The sequence below is a fragment of the Hylobates moloch genome, unplaced genomic scaffold (genome assembly GCF_009828535.3).
Source record: "Hylobates moloch isolate HMO894 unplaced genomic scaffold, HMol_V3 SCAFFOLD_6, whole genome shotgun sequence".
NCBI classification, from domain to species: domain Eukaryota; kingdom Metazoa; phylum Chordata; class Mammalia; order Primates; family Hylobatidae; genus Hylobates; species Hylobates moloch.
Genome location: NW_026652281.1, coordinates 120,235,698 through 120,255,373, shown reverse-complemented (window position 1 = coordinate 120,255,373; position 19,676 = coordinate 120,235,698). Strand labels below are relative to the sequence as shown.

General features: G+C 45.3%; 1 protein-coding gene across 10 annotated transcripts in view; it reads right to left on the bottom strand.

Moving 5' to 3' along the window:
- Window positions 1–910: 910 nt before the first annotated feature.
- Window positions 911–19,676, bottom strand: part of ARHGAP26 (Rho GTPase activating protein 26) — a 477,291-nt gene continuing 458,525 nt past the window's right edge. For 3 of the 10 annotated variants that reach the window (XM_032158217.2, XM_032158220.2, XM_032158221.2), the window contains 2 exons: window positions 15,626–15,717; window positions 911–7,238 (listed from right to left, as the gene is read on the bottom strand). In XM_032158217.2, coding sequence (XP_032014108.1) covers window positions 7,150–7,238; window positions 15,626–15,717 — 181 coding nt within the window. In that variant the 3' untranslated portion in view covers window positions 911–7,149. Of the gene's footprint in view, window positions 7,239–12,951; window positions 13,499–15,625; window positions 15,718–19,676 lie in introns of those variants that run through there. The other 7 variants (XM_058439959.1, XM_058439960.1, XR_009213838.1 and 4 more) reach the window with 5 other exon arrangements.

The following is a 19,676-nucleotide window of genomic DNA, read 5'->3' as shown; positions in this document are numbered from 1 at the left end:
TTCCCCATGTCCCCTCCACTGAACACATCAGGGAGTCCTCTGTGCTTGTGGCGGAAGCTGGGAGCTCACTGGAAGCCTGGGTCCCAGGCTGCCACTCAGAATGTATCTGGAAGGGACAGGATGAATGCGAAGACTCAGTGATCTGGGTTGGCCTGGGACAGCACGCAACAAGCTCTAAACAACTGATTTACAAACCAGCTGTGCCGGGGGCATTGCCTGTGTTCTGGCTCTGATGATTCCACCCTTGTGTTCATGAGGTTTCAGAAAATAGATGATTAGAAAGTCAAATTTAGGAAGAATAAAACAATATGTATTCTAAGAGAAGAACGTTAGAAATGTGAAGTGGACTATGACTTTTCGGGCTCAATTGTTTAATATGCCTGAGGAGCAAATTCTCAAGTTTCCTAGCATCTGACCTCTTCCTAAATGGAAAGCAAAGCTTCTCAGAGCTCATCAGAAATCAGCACTGTGGTTGTCACCAAAAACTGCAGGAGCCAAGACTTGTGATCTTTGATCATCATCTATATATGCTTATTTGAAGACATATTAAAGTATGTATTGAGTCAAACTCTATCAGAAACTCAAGAAAATACCACCAAATGGAAAAGTCATTTAATTCAAAAATCATACGTCCACTCATTTCATAGGTATTGTCACATAAACCAACCAAATGTAAGAAAGCCAAGTTTCAGAGGCCTCTGAACAGAAATTCTGTTTTCTTTATAGATATATTTTGTGACACAAAAGCACATTTTTTAAAAGCCTGAACATGGCAACAGGGCTACTAACAGGGAAAAAGTCTATTCTAGTCACAGATTACTTTCTAATTACAGCATTGGATTCTATGCACCAGTCAATAGTCAATACTGAAGTTTAGAACAGTGCGTTATTTTAAAAGAAAACATTAAAGTGCCATTTAATAAGTACTTTATTGATATTATATCACACAGCACTTTACAGTATACTCAAAGATAGCCTAAATTATGAATTAAACATGCAAATATTTTCTTTTCCAAAATGTGGACAAAATGTCTTTTAGAGTGCTTTTGAACACTAGCCTTAGCTACTAAGCATTCATGGGTTTGATCTTTTTTGCAACATGACTTTAAGGAAGTTAACAAAGAACGTAGCTGTAGATAGTAATCATTTGATAAATATGAACAGTTTTTAAATGGCACTGAATTTACATCTTTGATCATTTTAATAGGCCATCCACAGCCTCTCTTGTGTCTCTAATTCTCAACCTCCGAGTCTTAAAGGTTGTAAAGGCTCAGCAAGTGCCAGCTCGTGTGGGTCTCTATGAGTGTCTATGTCTTCATAGATGTAAATATGTGCTGTATACACACACATACACACACACACACAAAGATACTTTAGAATCAACAGATGTGCATTGTCAGACACAAGGTTGATTCTGGCATCTGGATAACCAAGAAAGCTGCTTTTAGGTGTCTGGACAACTTTGTAGAAATGGTGATGTAGAACAGTATAGAATGTCTTAACCTCTCCAGGACTGCTCCAGGTAACTGACATTTTGTTTATCAACACTCTGGTTCTGACTAAAGTGAATTTTGACATGTACATGTCATGTCATGTCATACCCACACAAGGGTCTGGGTCTATGCTAAGCCTTTGCTCTCTAAAGCATTCTACCTTGAGAGACGTTTTCACTTTGTAATGTCTGGCACAACTTTTGCAAAAATATTAGCTGCGAAATTTTTCTCTGATGGCTTTTTTTTTCTCCTCAGTAAGCACAATATTTATCCTTTTAAAAAAGTATCCAAAGCTCCTTAGGATGGTTCACCTTTCTCTTTCTCTCTGGTCCTGGTGTTACTTTGCATCCAACACTTTTTCCTCTCAATAATACAGGTGCTTCCACTGGAAGACCACATTTCAGCAAAGACTGGCTCTGAATGACACCTGGATTCTCTCTATGGCCTTTCCCTCCACTTTGGGTAGCTCTTTAGTTAGACAGGTACTGTAGGCGGCAGGAGAAAAAAAGTTAATTATTACTTGTTGGAGTCTTGTCTCAGGCATGCTGTGGGGCTGTGCAAGATTCGCTGCTCTGCTGCTGTTGTCATTTTGATGCTACAATTACAGAGAGGCGGTTCAGCACCCAGCCGATCGGTGTGGCTGCCAAACACATTTGAGCATGACAAGATACATTTTTTAGACCCCAGCACAGGGTGGGTGAGAGGACATCCTGCTGACTTTATAAAGGGATGTGGGGCAGGGTTGTCGAGGTAACTGATGATTGTCAAGTTTGCCAGAGATGATAGATAACTCCTTTGGCAGAACACCTAGGTCATTTCTTTTAAAGTCAGGTGGCTAAGAGGCTGTTTGGTTTCTGCAGTGCTGGCTACCTACTTGGGGAATATGGTTGCTCACAAAACATTCAGTACTTGGGCAAACTCTGAGTGCCATGGTGGCCACTGCTGTCCCCCGGAGTGCCATGTCCACAAAACGCAGTCATCCAGACTTGCTTTTGGGAGCAGAAGCCAGAGGATGACAGGTGCCAACAGACAGGCAGGGATCAGGTTATCTTTGGCTTCTTCTTTGTCTTCCTCCCCCTCAACTGTGAATGCTTTTGGAGCCTCTGTAGTAGAGACAGAGCTTTTACTGAGACAGCAGTTGCCATTTTCAGGCGATAGAAACTCAGGGGATAGAAGGCCTTCCCTTTGAGCCGCAGGTATGGCACACACAACTCTGTAGCTCTGGGTAAGTGCCTTGGAATGCCCTTGTCACTAGTATGCCTCTGTCCTGCTAATGCCAGTGTGTCAACACTTGATTGTTCATTCTTTCTCTTTGCCTCTCACCGAAAAGCACTCGGTGAGAAGAAATGATGTTCAAAAAGACAGTTTGGTCTGACATAAGAAAACACATATTGGCCGTAGAAATACTTCAGACATTAAGCTAAAGACTGGCTCCAATTCTAGGACACCAAGGCAGGCCACAATGCACAGGGTCCATCCCTATATATGTTTACTTTGAAAAACAGGAGAGAAGATCTTCTGTCTTGGGCAAGTGAGGGTTTTACTTGCCTGGGGGCAGGGATTTGAAACCAGCTATCTTCTCCTGGCATGGCATTCTTTTTTTTTTTTTTTTTTTTTGAGATGGAGTCTAGCTCTGTTGCCCAGGCTGGAGTGCAGTGGCGTGATCTTGGCTCACTGCAAGCTCTGCCTCCCGGGTTCACGCAATTCTCCTGCCTCAGCCTCCGGAGTAGCTGGGACTACAGGTGCCCGCCACCACGCCTGGCTAATTTTTTGTATTTTTAGTAGAGACGGGGTTTCACCGTGGTAGCCAGGATGGTCTCGATTCCTGACCTCGTGATCCACCCGCCTCGGCCTCCCGAAGTGCTGGGATTACAGGCATGAGCCACCGCGCCCGGCCATGGCATTCTTTAGCTATGAAATTTTGTTAGTAACCTGAAGGAAAAGTGAGAGGCTGACTTTAATACCCCTAAAAGATTCAGGCTATGGCTAAGTGATCCCTGGGTCTTACAAAGGAAACCGGAGGCTATGGGGAAAGCTCAGGGATCCTGGGCCACGGTCTTCCACTCTGATAACCAATTCATTCTCCTTATCCACCCTAAAGTTTCCTGTTCACACAGAGAGAGTCAGAGGTAGGGGGCATGGATAGGGGAGAGAGTAAAATCTTTTAGTCTTCAAGTTCCTTCCTACTCATTGGCTCATATTCTGAAGTTTATCCAGTTTTGTAGCTAATAGGAAGGAGGGAAGCCTGGCTGGGCAAAGGGAAACAGAGCAGCCATCTGTCAAGGGCATTGCACAGCCACAGGGAAGCTGGGGAGGGGGTACCTAAAAGATCCCATTGGCAGCAGCTCATGGGCACTGCACAGACACACGGAAGCTGGGGAGGGAGTTACCTAAAAGATCCCATTGGCAGAAGCTCTGTTTCTCCCGGTTTCAAATCAGAGCCAAGTCAAGAGGGAGGGACATGCTTCTAAGCAGTGAAGCTGGGGCCAAGTGTCTACAGGGATGCTTCATGAGGCACCCCCAAAGCAAGGATCTTGGCTTTCTGTCCCTCCATATGAGCTCCAGGTAAGTTTATGATGGGACAGATTACAACTTCAAACATCAAATGTGGTCGGCCGCAGCGGCTCACACCTGGAATCCCAGCACTTTGGGGGTCTGAGGCAGGCAGATCACTTGAGGTCAGGAGTTCGAGATCAGCCTGGCCAACATGGCAAAACCCCATCTCTACTAAAAATACAAAAAACCGGCTCGGTGTGATGGCTCATACCTGTAGTCCCAGCTACTTGGGGGGCTGAGACAGGAGAATCACTTGAACCTGGGAGGTGGAGGTTGCAGTGAGCCAAAAATGCGCTACTGCACTCCAGCCTGGGCCACAGAGCGAGACTCTGTCTCAAAAAACAAACAAACAAAAACACAAATAAAAAACCTCATCGAATGTGTTAAAAGCATGATGTTGGTCTCTCTTTGGGAAGCACAATAGTATGTGAATGCACATCCCCTGAGGCCCCCGTTTCCCAAGGTCTTCTTGTCCTCAAGTTCACAGATCTAATCTATTAGTATACTCCCTTTCTTCTCAAGCTTTCCCCAGTGGCTTTCTTGAGTTCTATCTTGGTCCTGTCCATTCTTAATTCTTATTCCCTGATTCAATGGTAGTGTCTCGCTTGCTCCTGGGTGAGTTCCTGGAAAAGAGCCGTATAATCCTTGAGCTGATAAACTGAGTAGTGAATCACCATGACAAACCCCTGCTAACTTTAAAGCCACCTGTAAAGCTATGATGGCACAATCTATATCCCTCCCGGAGTCTTCCTCTTCTTTTGGGATCACAGGGAATTGGAGGTGAAAGGGAAGAGTTTTTAAATGTTTAGGAGAAGGGAAAGCAGCAGCACATTGAGAACTGAACATTCTAAGAAGCTGGTTTTTTAAGAACTTACAGACGCACACAAAATTTGAAAACTAGCTCGTCCACATTTCTAAGCCTCAGAAGATGTGGAGAAAAAGAAGTAAAGAGCACAGCAATTGACACATCTTTTTCTGTCCTGATATCTTGGGGGTACCAAGAAATACACCTGAGAAGAAAGACAAAAACTCGAATGCCTGACCCCACTTATTTAAATCCTGAGCTTCACCTTACTACTAAGTAGGCATTCTTTGAAAAACTCATTGCCAGGAGATGCTCTTCCCATCTCCAAATCCAAAGCCCAAGGGATGCTTAAACACACATAAAGACTGAACACCACTGATGAGTCGTGCCCACCAACAGGACAGCAGAGAGCAAGGCCATAGGAATCTCTTCTCTTTCCTTCAGGCCGAAGGGGGGACAGTGACCTTGACTCTCTTCACCTTTGCCTCCCCTCTCTCCCTCTTAAACATACTTCTTCAGCAATCGAAGCCTAAGTGTGTGAGCAACTAGCTTAAAGAATATCAAATATAAAACTTTGCCATATAGTATTTCAAATCACTCTATTTACAAGTTTATCTTTTCAAAAAAAAAAAAAAGTAAAAGATACAGTAATTCAACACAATTCAAGTTTTTCTTTTCTTCTTTAAAGTTCCCTAACAAGGAATTCCAGAAAACAGGAAACACTCTGAAGCAACGCTGCCATCTGAGGGGCTCCTGGGGAGCTTGACGGTCCATCGGTTTGTAGTTTGTCTAGAGTCACACCCTTGCAATGACATTCACTTGTGGAAGATACGGAAAACTCTGTTGTTTACAGGCCAAGTGAATTTGAAATGTCCAGGCAGTGCTTCCCCATCCAAGGCAGTCTTCCACAAGATCCAGCCTCTTTTCACCAGCAAATTCCCTTTTTCAGAGGGTACCCATCCCACCCTCCAACCTTGGGTTTCTTCCTGAATCACAATGGCCTATATTAGTCTCATGCCTTGAAAGACTGAGAAATAATTCCCTTTCTCGGAGTGGCAGTGAACATAGACATCCTTTTAAACTATAGGCCATACAGTTAGTCTAGGAATTAACCTTGAAAACCACCACAGCACCAGTGTTCAGCAGCCCAGAGCAGGGCAAGGGGGCTGGCCAGTGGTGGGTTAGAGGCAGGCAAGGGTGGGAGCAGGGATGGGTGAATGGGAGGACATGGGGAAACCAGTCAGATGGCATCACTCATTGGGAGGCAGCATCTTACCCTTTAAAAAACAAACATCAGTTGCATGGAAGAACAGAAATATTAAGACTATGTAATTTAATCTCAAGAGGTTACTAGGGTGTGCTCCAAATATATCCCCATGCTGCTGAAATTCATCAGAAAGGGAACAGTTCCCAGCTACTATCCCATCTGCCTCAAGTAGACCACCCTAATTCCTTGATCCTGTGCTTCAAGTTGTTAGAAAACCATTCAAAAAAAGTGTACCAAAAAGGGGAGAGAAAAAATGTGTCGTGCAAAGAGGATGTGTTATTTTATTTTTTTGGTTTGGTTTTAGAGTAGGTTGGGTTGCCGTGGTTACTAGGCGATGGATGGCAGCCCTTGGTGGCAGAGAGGTTCCTAGCCTGGGAGGGAGAAACGCAGGGTGTGTGTGTTCCCGTGCATGAGAAGACTGGATTGTATCTCGTTGATGACGGGCCAACGGCTGCTTTAGAGATGGTGAGAGATTGGATCTTATATAAACAGTGCTTTAACCCTCTTCATCCTGCATGCAAACAGACCCAGCTGCCTGTAGCACTTTAAGTCTCAAGTACTGAGAGGTGGGGTAGAGAGAGTGCCTACTGTAAACAAAAGCAATGGATCCAGCCTGGATCTCAGCGCCAATTTCTTCACCCAGCCCCAGCAGACTTAGCTACGCAGTGTGCTCTCGGGGACTATTTCTGACTTCCTCTTTCTGAAGGTTGGGCGTTTGGACCGTTGAAACAAAATGAGTGCCCCCTATTCAGGGTACTCATGAGAAAACGGCTTTGCAAGTCTTCCTCTTAGTTATCAAATGGTCTCCTCTGCTGATTGACTTCTTTTCTTGCAGTATTGATGAGTGTTGGCTGAGATGATCATGGAGATGAGTGACACCAGAGCTCACAGAAACATTCATGTTGACAGGTAGCAACAGAGTCAGTCACGTTGCATTTCTCAGTGGCAAAGAGAAATGGCCTCGACACTGGAATCAGCAGTTGTCATGGATACCATGTAAAGCTCAGCAGTTCTGCTGGGGCCCACGGTTAGAGGAACTCCACGTAATTCTCAGGGATGAGGCCAGTCTTTCCATTCAGAGTCCCCTCCAACCAGCCAGGCTCCTGAGATGGGTGAACTGTACAGGAAGGGGACAGAAAGCGAGAAAAGATGGCATTACAGATAGAGCAGGCGGCAGATATGTGTGTTTGGGGTGTGTGTGTGTGTGTGAAGGAAGCTTGGACAATGAGTACAATCACTTATTAAGTTACATCATTCTAGAAGTTTAAACCAGAGGTTCTGAACCTTTTGTGGGATATAAGCCTTCTGATGAAAGCTGTCCTGAACTTTCTTTGCAATGAAAAAGGAAACAGACACAGACATTCAAAATTTTGCATACAATTTTAGGGGTTTCACAGATTTTCTGAAGCTCCTGGTGTTAAACTACAAAGAAGTGACAGATTCCTACTGTTGTTAGAGGGCAATGGTTGCCCTGGTCCATCCATACATGTATCATCCTTCCATCTTTCCTTCCTTCCTTCCCTCCTTCCTGCTCGCCTGCCTGCCTGCCTGCCTTCCTTCCTTCCTTCCTTCCTTCCTTCCTTCCTTCCTTCCTTCCATCCATCCACCCACCCACCCACATACTCACCCATCCACCTGCCCAGTATCAACTATGTACTCAGTGCAGTGCCCATGGAAGACTGCTAAGAACTACTCTTTAAAGATATCCAGCTTCTAGAGGCTGGGCCTGGTGGTTCACGCGTGTAATGCCAGTACCTTGGGAGGCTGAGGCAGGTGGATTGCTTTAGCCCAGGAGTTTGAGAACAGCCTGGGCAACACGGCAAAACCTTGTCTCTATAAAATATACAAAAACTAGCTAGGTTTGATGGAGCGTGTCTGTAGTCCCAGCTACTTGGAGGAGGGGGAGTGCCGAGGTGGGAGGATCGCTTGGGCTCAGCAGGTCGAGGCTGCAGTGAGCCGTGATCGCGCCACTGCACTCCAGCCTGGGCAACAGAGCAAGACCCTGTCTCAATCAATCAATCCAGCTTCTTTTCATCATCTTACTTTCCTTCAAATCCTTACCCCCCGCTTCTAATTTCCTTGCAAATTTTCTGGGTTTTTTTTTTTTTTTTTTGGTTGTTGTCATTTTGAATAGCCTTTGAATAGCCATTTCTCTGTTTCACTCACACCCTTTCTTAGTTTTCTTTCCTGTTCTCTAGATTTCCCCCTCCTCTATATACCAGTTTGAAAATTCTTCTCTTCCTCCCTCTATTGCCCTTTGATTTTTCAGTATCCAAAGAATATATATCTACTTTTGTGACATCATGATCCATCTCCATGGAAACCACTGTGATATTATAAAGATTATCTAAAATCCAGCTGATTCTGCAAAGTAGTCAACAGCAGGAAGGAAGAGAGAAGGAATCATGGGACTGAGAGGTGGGGGATGTTCATGCTTGTCAACTGAAGATATACAGATCACTCTGCAGTGAGGCAGGGCATTTACTCTCAATGTGTTAGGAAAACTCCAATGTCCCAAGATTATTTGGAGAGAATAGATTTTCCCCTATTCCCTTCCTGGGCTAATTAAATGACTTCCTGAGCTTGTTTTAGAAAAGCATTTCCGCTCCGACACTGCTACAGAATTCTAGTTTCAGTTTGTAGGGAAAGACGCAAGAACAGAAACCAAAGGGGGCAAATGGGAGGCAGCAAAAGAATCGGCCTTGAGGCTTCCAGAAGATCAGTGTCAGTCAACTTTGGGTACACCTTGAGTGCCTCCTTAGGAAAAGACAAGGTTAAACATCTATTAGCTGGCCTCCAAAGTTGGCCAATTTCAGATCACTAAACTTCAGGAATAAACAGCAAGGATACTTTGGGTTCATGACAACCCACACAAGAGACAGTCTGGGAGAGAAGTGCCTTGGAGGAAGACACAACTTAAAAGCAACCTGGCCTCTCCAATGACCAAAGCTCTCCCATGCCACTCTTAAAGAACACCCAAATACCCCTGCCCTCTGCCCATCCATCCAACCAAAGCTTCCAAGATCACTTCAGTTTCTGCACTTCATACTGGTGACAACAAGACCCTCTTCCCTTTACTGGGTTCTTGCAAACATGAAAGGAGCTGGTGTGGATAAAGCACTCGTCACAGAGCCAGGCACAGAGCAAATGCCCAGTACAGGCTAGTTAGTAGGAGACCCTGGATCGGGACTGCTCAGCAAGACCCCCACCTAGTAGAGACCTAGTAAAACCAGATGGCCCTTACCACCCACCTAAGCTTCAGGAAAAATCAAATGTTTAGAATAAAATTAACAAATCAAACCCATTCTCCAAAATAAAGACCTAGAAAGAATAAAGCAAGTCAGACTGACAAAACACAAAAACAAAAACCAGGCCCTCCCGCTTTACAGCAAAGCTCCAAGTTGAGTTGTTACTCTACTGGATGCACTGAGTCCATCTCCTTCAGACCTTTCTCGTTTTCCTGGCTAGCTGTTCACCCACAGCACAGGTACTGGGGTGAAAACATTTACAATACAATCTGAGGGCTGAGGGAAGAATTAGAGGGGACAAGAGAGGCCCTCCAAACTGGAGGCCAAAAGGTAGGTCACAGGAGATGGCAGGAGATAACACAGCCTTCGGGTTAGACTGCTGACTCACTGAGCCTTCAAGCCAGGGTTTACATAAAGCATATGCCAGACCATGTGCTTCGGAACCCTCAGGATGCTTATTCAAACTGTACATTCCTTGGGCCCCACGGCAAATCAATTAAAGCAAAATCTCTGGGAATGGGACCCAGGAACCTGTATTTTCACTAGCTCACAGGAAGTTAGGAGCTATAACTTTTCTGTGCCTAAATGCCTCTGAGTTAAAATGCAAATTGTCACTTACTAATGGAGGAGGGAGGCAGCACCAGTGCCCCCTTTCTTTCTGCTGTCTTCTGTTTCCACATTAAGGCTTAGCTGAAGCCCCACTTCCTTTGTAAATACTACCATGGAATCCCTTCTACCTGCTCCCTCCTCCTCCAGACACCTAAAATGCTCATAGTACATTCCACATAGTATTCATGGGTCCTATTTATATGCTGTTCAAATGTGCTAAGCTTTGCCTCTCTATCTAGTTTTTCAGTGCGTTTTGGTTTGGATTATAGCACTTCCTGGCCCCACAACCTTCAGTAACTCCCTTCTGCCTCGTGAATTATAATGATACAAGCTAACACTTAGATATATTATGAAGCTGCTGTGTGCTTGGAGTTTTAGACATATTGATTCATTTGATCCTCAGGATCCTAGCTTGTATTATTATTATCTGTATTTTGCAGATGAGAAAATTAAGGCTCAGAGAGATCAAATAATTTGTGCATGGTCATAATACTGGAACCAAAATTTGAACCCAGCTTGTTTGACTCCAGAGACCAACCCCCTTCCCACTATATCAGGCCCTCTATTTAACCAGAGGGTGTGACCCATGCTGATAGGGATGATAACATGTTGAGCAATGCCAGGTGGCAGACCCTTTGCAAATGTGCGCTTCACACCTGCGTTTCCTCCTTTCATCTTCAGAATGACTATGGAGTTGGTTCTGCTATTATCCTCACTTTACTGATGAAAAACTGTGGCTGCGAAAAGTTAAGCATCTTGGCCAAAACTAAATATTAATAGCTGGTAGACGATGAAAATGAATCAGAGACCAGGACATCTGATCCCAGAGTCTGTCATCTTAACTACTACTGCTGTTGCCTAGCCCAGTGCTCTGAACATCAAAGATGCTATGTGCTTGTTGGGCTGAATGGCGCCAATGTGCAACACTGAACTGCACCAGTGTCCAACATGCTATACAAACACAAAAGTGTTGCCACAAGCTGCCTGAGTGGCTCTTCAGCCCAACAGCATATACTAAATATAAGCTGCTGTGGACACAGGTGTGCTTCCTGCCAATCACTTTCTCTCGGCTCTACTCGTGTACACCATACATCCCTGGGTACACAACTCATGTCTTCTGCCCTCCTTCGCTCACCATGGACAGGGAGCAAGTGTGTGACTAAGGTCTCTAATGGCTGACTGTCCCCAAAAGAAGTCTTAACTAAAAGAGGTGCAGACCCCTGGGTAATTAAAGTACATTCACTCATTTAACAAATGTTTACTGAGCACCTATCACATGCTAGACACCAAGGACCTATGCTAGGTCCTTGCACATAGCACAGAACAAGCAGATAAGATTTTGCTCTGCGGGACAATCAAGCAATAAGCAAGCATATAATTTTAGGTAGTGGTAAAAGGAGAGAGAAAGACTAGAGCAGTGGGTAGTGCAAGTGCAACGGCCCTGTGATGGGAAAAAGCTGGGTGTGATTTTAGAACAGTGGTGTACATGTATTTCTTAAAGGGCCTCATAGTGAGTGTGTCTCTCTCCTTAACTCTGCCACTGTAGTGCCACGGATAACACGCAGACACAAAGGCATGAGTGTCTGTGTTCCAGTAAAGCTTTATTTACAAAAAACAGGTGGCAGGTTGGATTTGACTGGCAGGTCATAGTTCGCTGACCTTACTTGAGAACATAAAGAAGGCCTGCGAAGCTGCAGTATGTCAAGTGAGGGTGAGAGGAGGTCAGAGGGGTAGGAACTAGGCCCTGGGGGGCCTTGTAAGTCATTCTCAGAGCAGTGGGAGGCCACTGATAGATTTTAAGCAGGAAATAACACGATGTGATTTTCATTTTCAAAGACGACTCTTGCTGCTATGTGAAGAAGGGGTTCTGGGAGCAAGAGTGGAAGCCAGCGACAAGATGTGTCAGGCGGCCAGTGGAAGCGCCCAGGTGAGAGGTGAAGGTGGCCTGGGCTTGGGCATGGCAGCGAAGATGGCTGGAGAAGTTGAAGGAGATCCCTGAGTGCTCTCCTGTTAACCCATTTCCTAGGCAGCTTGGGGGCTCCTCCGTGAGGATGTCCTCCATCAGCAAAGGAAACTTGGGACAGGCCTGCTGTGTAGTGGTGCTATGTTAGGTATTATGAGAATGAATGGATCCAGCTCCTCTCAAATCTTGTTAAAAGTATCCCTAGAACCCAATTTTAGTGACTGCCATGTGCATTTTCCAGGTATCACGAATCATGTTGCTTCAAGATGACTAATGTTCCTGAGAATATGAGCTATTTCTCTTTCCAGTTACTGTCTGAGGTGCTCTTGTTGAAATGGGCAGTTTCCCAGTAGATTGGCCAGGGCTGACACTGGAATTATTTCTAGGTATTGCACATCCATTTCCCACTGCACAAAGTCCATGAGCTGACAGCAGCAGCCACTCCAGAGTCACAGTAGGGGCCCCTGGAATCCAAAGGCTTCGAGATTAATCATTACGAAACAACAGACTTTCCCCTCCATGGGCCCCTCCCTTTTCCTCTTCCTTATTCATTCTTCTTAATCCTGAAACACACAAAAAGACACACACACACACACACACACACACACACACACACACACACACACGTGTACTTTCTGATTGGTTTGATGATTTAATCTGACAGCTACACAGCATACAAATTAAAAAGCCTTTACCTCATATCCCCAGCAGTAAACTAACAAGAAATGGAACAAGGAAAAAGACCCCCCCACCCCACCGCCGGACAAAATAATAGTGTTCTGTAATGCCTCATTTTCTCCTGTATAAGTGAAGGGGTGGGGAGGAAGAGGGTCTATGTAAGCATTTTCCTCTGGAAAAAAGACCTAATAACATATTTTGAGCTAACCCAATCAAGAAAGTGTACTAACATTTCGTCAGGTCCATTTTCTACTGCAACTCAGTCAACATTGAGAGGTGTTTTCTTTCAGGTTTAATTTGGCCTTTCGCTCCTCAGGGAATTTGAAAGGTCACTGGCAAGGCTGGTTAAAAACAAACCAGTGTCAGCGAACTCTGCCATGACTCCTAGAGACCACAGGAAGGCTTGGGTAAGGCCTCTCACTCATTCAACCAAACTTTCCTCCTGCTCTCATCAATACCTATAGGATTTATGATGATTACCACGTTGTAGGTGGAAGCAGTTACAGAATTGTTAGGTGACAGGTGGCAGGTTGGATTTGATGGGCAGGTCATAGTTTGCTGACCTTACTTGAGAACATGAAGAAGGCCTATGAGGCTGTAGTATGTCAAGTGAGGGCGTGAGGTCAGAGGGGCAGGAACTGGGCCCTGGAGGGCCTTGCAAGTGATTCTCAGAGCAATGGGAGGCCACTGAAGGGCTTTAATGTCATTTCCATTTTTCAAAGATCATTCTCACTGCTCTGTAAGGAGGGGGTTATGGCAGCAAGAGCAGAAGTGAGAAGATGTGTCAGGCGGCCAGCGGAAGTGCCCAGGTGAGAGGTGGAGGTGCCCGGAGCTTCAGTGTGGCAGTGAAGATGGCTGTGGAAGCTGAAGGACACTCTGCTGGGGAAAAAAAGGACTTGGCAGTTAACAATCATCCAGGCTTCTCTTCTTTTTTTTCCCTCTTTATGCTTTACTATTTAAGCTACTGCAGAAAGACTTAAAAATGAAAGAAGGTAGGAACATAAAATGGTAAAACGGTGCAACTTCTTTGTGAAACAGTTTGGCATTTCTTCAAACACTTAAACACAGAATTAATATGACCCTGCAATCCCACTCCTAGGTATATCCCCAAGAGAACTGGAAACCTACGCCCTCACAAAAACCTACACACATGTTCACAGCAGCGTTATTCAAGTAGCCAAAAAGTGGAAACAACGTGCTCATCTACTGATGAATGAGCTTACATAAAATGTGCTATGTCCATACCATCGCACATAAAAAGGAAGAAGATTCTGACACGCTACAATGTGGATGAACCTTGAAAACATTATGCAAACTAAAGAATCCAGTTTCAAAGATCACATACTATATAATTCCATTTGTATGAAATGTCCGGAGCAGGCAAATCTAGAGAGACAAAGTAGAAGAGTGGTTGCCTTGGGCTGGATGGAAATGGGATGTGGTAAGTGAGGCATGACTGCTAAAAGGTATGGGGTTTCTTTTGGGGGTGATGAAAATATTCTGGAATTATATAGTGGTGATGGTTGCACAACTCTGAATATACTAAAAACCATTGAATTATACATTTTAAATGGGTAAACTGTATGTTGTATGGCTATCTTAATAAACTGTTAAAAAATGGAAGAAGGCTGCATTCACCAAAAGGAATCACAAAGAAGACAGAAGTATATACATAACTTTTGACAGTTTAAAACAATTCTGCCCCTGAGATCAGGAGTCCTTTGTGTTATCAGAGGGAATGGCTGATAGGGACATGATGATCCCTTGCCCCTATGAGCAGTGAATTGGGACTTAGAGGACAGACCTTTAAGCCCCGAATTCACCTGTCAATGTAGGAATCTCTCAAATCCTGCTCTTCTATAGGCAGAAGCCCCTTCCTTGCTGACAAAGCAGGGGGCAGAAGCCCAAGCAATGCAGCCCATTCTGGTTTGTCTTCTGCAAGAGCCGTGTCGTGTTACGGCAGGGCCAGGACTCCGCCGCCTGGGCCTGTGCGGGGGACACTCACCAGTGAAATGGCTTTGGACAGCCTTCAGCACACCCACTGCACCTGCACTGCACCTGCAGTCTGCTGGGGCCTGCAAGCACCAGCTGTGGACAGGAGAGGTGGCTGGGCTGGCTGTTTGTGCATTTTGATTTATAAAGGGCCCAGATGAAAGTTAATGGAGCAAAGGTTTAAGGACAGTGCTTGAGGCTTTCAGAACGATAAAAGGGCATGCAGACTCGGACGCCCACATGCAGTTCTGGGGTAATCCCTCCCACTCCTGGTGACCCAGAAGGCCAAGGGTTGAGTGTGACCTGGGAGAGACCCTCAGGCTCTGTGCCTTGTTCTCCCTTTTGTCTACCTGTACCTGATGGATATCTCTGCTATGCTGAATGCAGGGGCTGGGCAGACACAATGGCAGCCCCTGTGGACGTGAGTACAGTCAAGGACTGGTCCCCAGGAACTCATCTCTGCTCTGGCCTGGAATGTGTTTACAGATACAGCCAGGACCAACGGAATCAGGTGCAGCACCCACTGCCCAGACAAAAGTGAGGAAAAACTGTCACTGTGAACTATGAGAGCATCAGGGCCTTTTTCGAAGATGGATACAATGATGATGATGGTTTTAATAATAAAAATATTAACTTATTGAATGCTTAATACGTGTTGAGTACCATTTTAAAGATGTGATGTGTATGATCTCTTAAAGCCACTTCCAAGTCCTGGGCTGGGTCTTTTGCAGGCACAATCTCATTTACAGTGGTAACAACTGAACATGGAGCTGATTACACTAGTCCACTCTTCACAATGTCTCCGGAAGTCCTGCTGCTGCTATTTTATTTTGGGAAAAGACACAGAAACCAACACACACACACACACACACACACACACACACACACACACTTTTTTTCTTACCCATTGTATTGAGATTTTCCCTAGGGAGGAGCTTTGAAAATGCCAGTTATTTATGTGCTCCCCTTGTCCCCACCCCCACCCATATCTTTGTGAGGGGATGAGAAACTCACCATTATCGAAGACGGTGCCTGCTGTGAACGAAAGTTCTGAGTCATGTTCAGCTTTGCAGGCATACAAGGCTTTTGCCTTCCGGAACGGTGTGCTGTGTGAAAACAGGAGTTTATTTAACATTTTTCAAAAAACCCTTAGAAAGCCCCAGACATTTCATCTTTCTTCTTCCCTTTCCCTGTAAGCTACCTAGTCCCCTCTGTGGGAAGTGCCTGGCAAGGCAGCCAGATGGCAAGCCATGAGGTGGGAAAGCTGCAAAGGTCACAGGAGAAAAATGAGAAATATTCAGAGAAAAGCCATAAGCTTCAAGAGACTACACTTCTTGTGGGGTCACCTTGTGCCATGTTAAAACTTTACCTGGGAGTTACAACGGCCAAACAGCGGGAGGGCAGGCTGGGCCCCATTTTTGGAGCACGAGTGCCTTGGGGGAAGGGAGGGAAGCAGGGGCAGGAAAGAAGTTCCAGGCTGCTCTGGGGAACACACTCCCAACAGAACCTGTTGAAAGCTGGCAATGCTCAGTGACTCAAAAAGGAGAAATTGCAGCAAAGCCAAGTTTCAGTTCCAGGCCACGGGCGGACATGAGCTCTCCCAGATGTTCCTGATTTCTTACTAGGCTGGGTCTTGCTGGTGAGACAGGATTCCAGAGCTGGAGCTCTCCAATCCCCAGGGGAGGGAACAGACAAGGTGCATGAGGGCAATTACACGTGTGTGTGCATGAGCACACACATGCACCTGTATGGGGAGTGTGAGGAGGAGGAAGAAGGGAGAGGGGACATGAGGCATTTTTTTTGGTTTGTTTTTGCTTTTCTCATGTCCACTGAGTATTTACAATCACTCTCACTGTGCATCCGAATCACCTGGGGAGCATTTAGAGAATGCAGATGTCTGGGTTCTACCCAGATGTGCAGATATTATATAGGCATCAGTATTTTTTGTTTGTTTAGACAGAGTCTCGCTCTGTCACCCAGGCTGGAGTGCAGTGGTGCCACCTCGGCTCACTGCAAGCTCCGCCTCCTGGGTTCACGCCATTCTCCTGCCTCGGCCTCCTGAGTAGCTGGGACTACAGGCGCCCGCCACCAAGCCTGGCTAATTTATTGTATTTTTAGTAGAGACGGGGTTTCACCATGTTAGCCAGGATGGTCTCAATCTCCTGACCTCGTGATCCGCCTGCCTCAGCCTCCCAAAGTGCTGGGATTACAGGTGTGAGCCACCGCACCCGGCCAGGCATCAGTATTTTAAAAAAAGCTCTCCAAGTAATTCCAATGTGCAGTGAGGGTTGAGAAACACTGTTCTAGAGCAGAGGGTGGCAAACTTTTTCTGCAAAGGGCTGGGGTGGTAAATATTTCAGGCTTTGTGAGCCACATGGTCTCCATTGTGCAGGGTGATCAGAGTAAATGGTTATCTCGAATTTATTGCTGGGCCATATTTTACTGTTGTTCCCTCTGGTTTTCTAGGAGCCAAGAGATGATGGCCAGGTGGGAAAACATTGGGAAAGTGGGAGAAAATGAAGTGGGACCCCTGGGAACAAAGGAAAGAAGAGTCCTTAGTATTCACCAGCTCCAACAGGAAAACAGCTCTTCCTGGCTAATTATGATGACAGAATAAAGTTCAGGACAAGGGGCACTGTCTGTGAGCCAAAGAAACCAAGTCTATTATTGGCCAGCAAGGACCAAACATCCTATGTGCAACTTTCCAGGGAGGAACATAAGAGGCTTTTTTTTTTTTTTTTTTTTGAGAGGCTGGGAAGCAGAGAGGAGTGACTTGGCTGTGAAAAGCGCTAAAACAGATAAAAGACTATACTGACAGGCAAATGGAGCCTGTTATGACATTGACATTGAAGGTGAAAGGAAAATCCAGTTCACATTAGCCAGGGTCTCAGAGACCAGGTTTTCAGGCAGTATTTCTGCCTCTTGAGGACAGGGCAGAGCAGGTGGGTAAAAAGCAAAGAGACCAGGGAAGGGGGACTAAAAGTAAGGGAAACAGCATCTGAGGAAAGGTTCCTCTGACTGGATTTTCACAAACATTACTTATTAACCTCACTAAATAAGGATAATGGGACAAAACAGGGGCAAGCTGGGAAACCAGCAGGGGTATCTGGCAGGCAGAAATAAAAGGGAGTGGTCCAGGTGCCCAAGATTACGGTTCAAAAGGAGTAACATTCCATTGATATTAGGTTTGTGAAATTGAATAATGAAGTGGCAATAACATAGAACATTAAAAAATAACAAACTAGGTGCTGTGGCACATGCCTATAATCCTAGCACTTTGGGAGGCGGGAGGATTGCTTGAGCCCAGGAATTTAAGACCAGACTGTAGAGACCTCCATCTCTACAAAAAAATTAAAAAAAATTAGCCAGGCATGATGGGACACGTGTACAGTCCAGGTTACTTGGGAGGCTGAGGCAGGAGGATTGCTTGAGCCCAGGAGGTTGAGGCCGCAGTGAGCTGAGATTGCACCACTGCACTCTAGTCAAGTGAGACCCTGTCTCAAATAAAAAGTAAGTAAATAAATAAATAAATAAATAAGCAAGCCAAGAAACGGCCTTGTTTTTTCCTCAAGTTGATAGGCAACCGACAGTCTATGGGAGGGCTTTTCCCTTGAGATCTCCCTCTACTGCCTTAGGATAGGCACAAAAATGGGAGAAATGATGGAAGAGGTGCTTTTAAAGGGGGCCATTCCTGTTGCCCAAGGAATAGGAATGGGTAGGGTTGCCAGATAAAATACAGGACACCTAGTTAAATTTGGATGGCAGAATAAACAATAAATATTTCTTTAGTATACGTTATGTCCCAAATATTGCATGGGACATACGTACGCGAAAAAATTTTTGTTGTTTATCTACCATCCAAATTTAACAGGGTATGCTGTATTTTTTTATTATTTGCTAAATCTGGCAACCCTACCCAAAAAGTCATATCTTCTTAAAAGCTTGTCAGCCCAACAAGTCAAGTGTCCCATAACTCCTTCTGAAAGGTCTTACGCAGTTTGCTTTAGGTAGGGTTCCTACCAAAACAGACAAATCCTGTTGGCAGAGAGATTGTATTTGTAGGCTTTGGCTCTGATAAAAAAAAAAAAAAAAAATCTCCACCAGGCATCATTGGTTGTTTGGCTTCCTATTCTCCACGGTGCATCTTAAAACTGGATACAGAGAGCCTGGGGTAGTTTTCGGCTGCTCCTGTCACAGTGCCCTTCAGACCTCAGCTGGGCCTTTAAGGTCATGAAGAAGTTTGGATCCTCCTGCTAGTTCCCTTTTAATTTTCACCTCTGAGCATGGCACAAGGCCTGGAAAGCACTCACAGGAGTTTCCCTCAAATGCCCTTGCAAACCTTGCAAAATGATGACCCATTCGCCATCATATGGCACTACAGGGAGGTGGCACCAGCTAGACTGGCAGGTGGAAAGGGGTTGATCATTTAGGCATAATTTCCAGGGACCCCTGGGCAAATGCAAGTTACGGGTTTGGGGCTATGGGCTTTTTTTGGGGGAGGGGTGAGCAAGTGAAAGAAAAGGGAAATACGGAGGGAATGTGTCTCCAGCACCCTTTCCCTAAACCTACTGTGCTGTAAAAGGCATCTTCATTCCTGACTTTGAACAAACAAGGTCTATAAATGGTTTGAAGAGGGGACAGTGATATGGTTTGGCTCTGCGTCCCCACCTGAATCTCATCTTGTAGCTACCATCATTCCCGTGTTGTGGGAGAGACTCGGTGGGAGATGATTGAATCATGGGGGAGGGTCTTTCCTGAATACTGAATAGGTCTCACAAGATCTGATGGTTTTAAAAAATGGGATTTTCCCTGCACAAACTCTCTTTTTGCCTGCCGCCATCCATGAAAGACATGACTTCCTCCTCCTTGCCTTCTCCCGTGATTGTGAGGCCTCCCCAGCCATGTGGAACTGTAAGTCCATTAAATATCTTTTTCTTCCCAGGCTCGGGTATGTTTTTATCAGCAGCATGAAAAAAGACTAATTCAGACAGGGAGCAATTTCCAGAGGAGACATCATTCAGAAGTTCATGGGACCACTGATTAGATCTAACTCAATATTTACTTT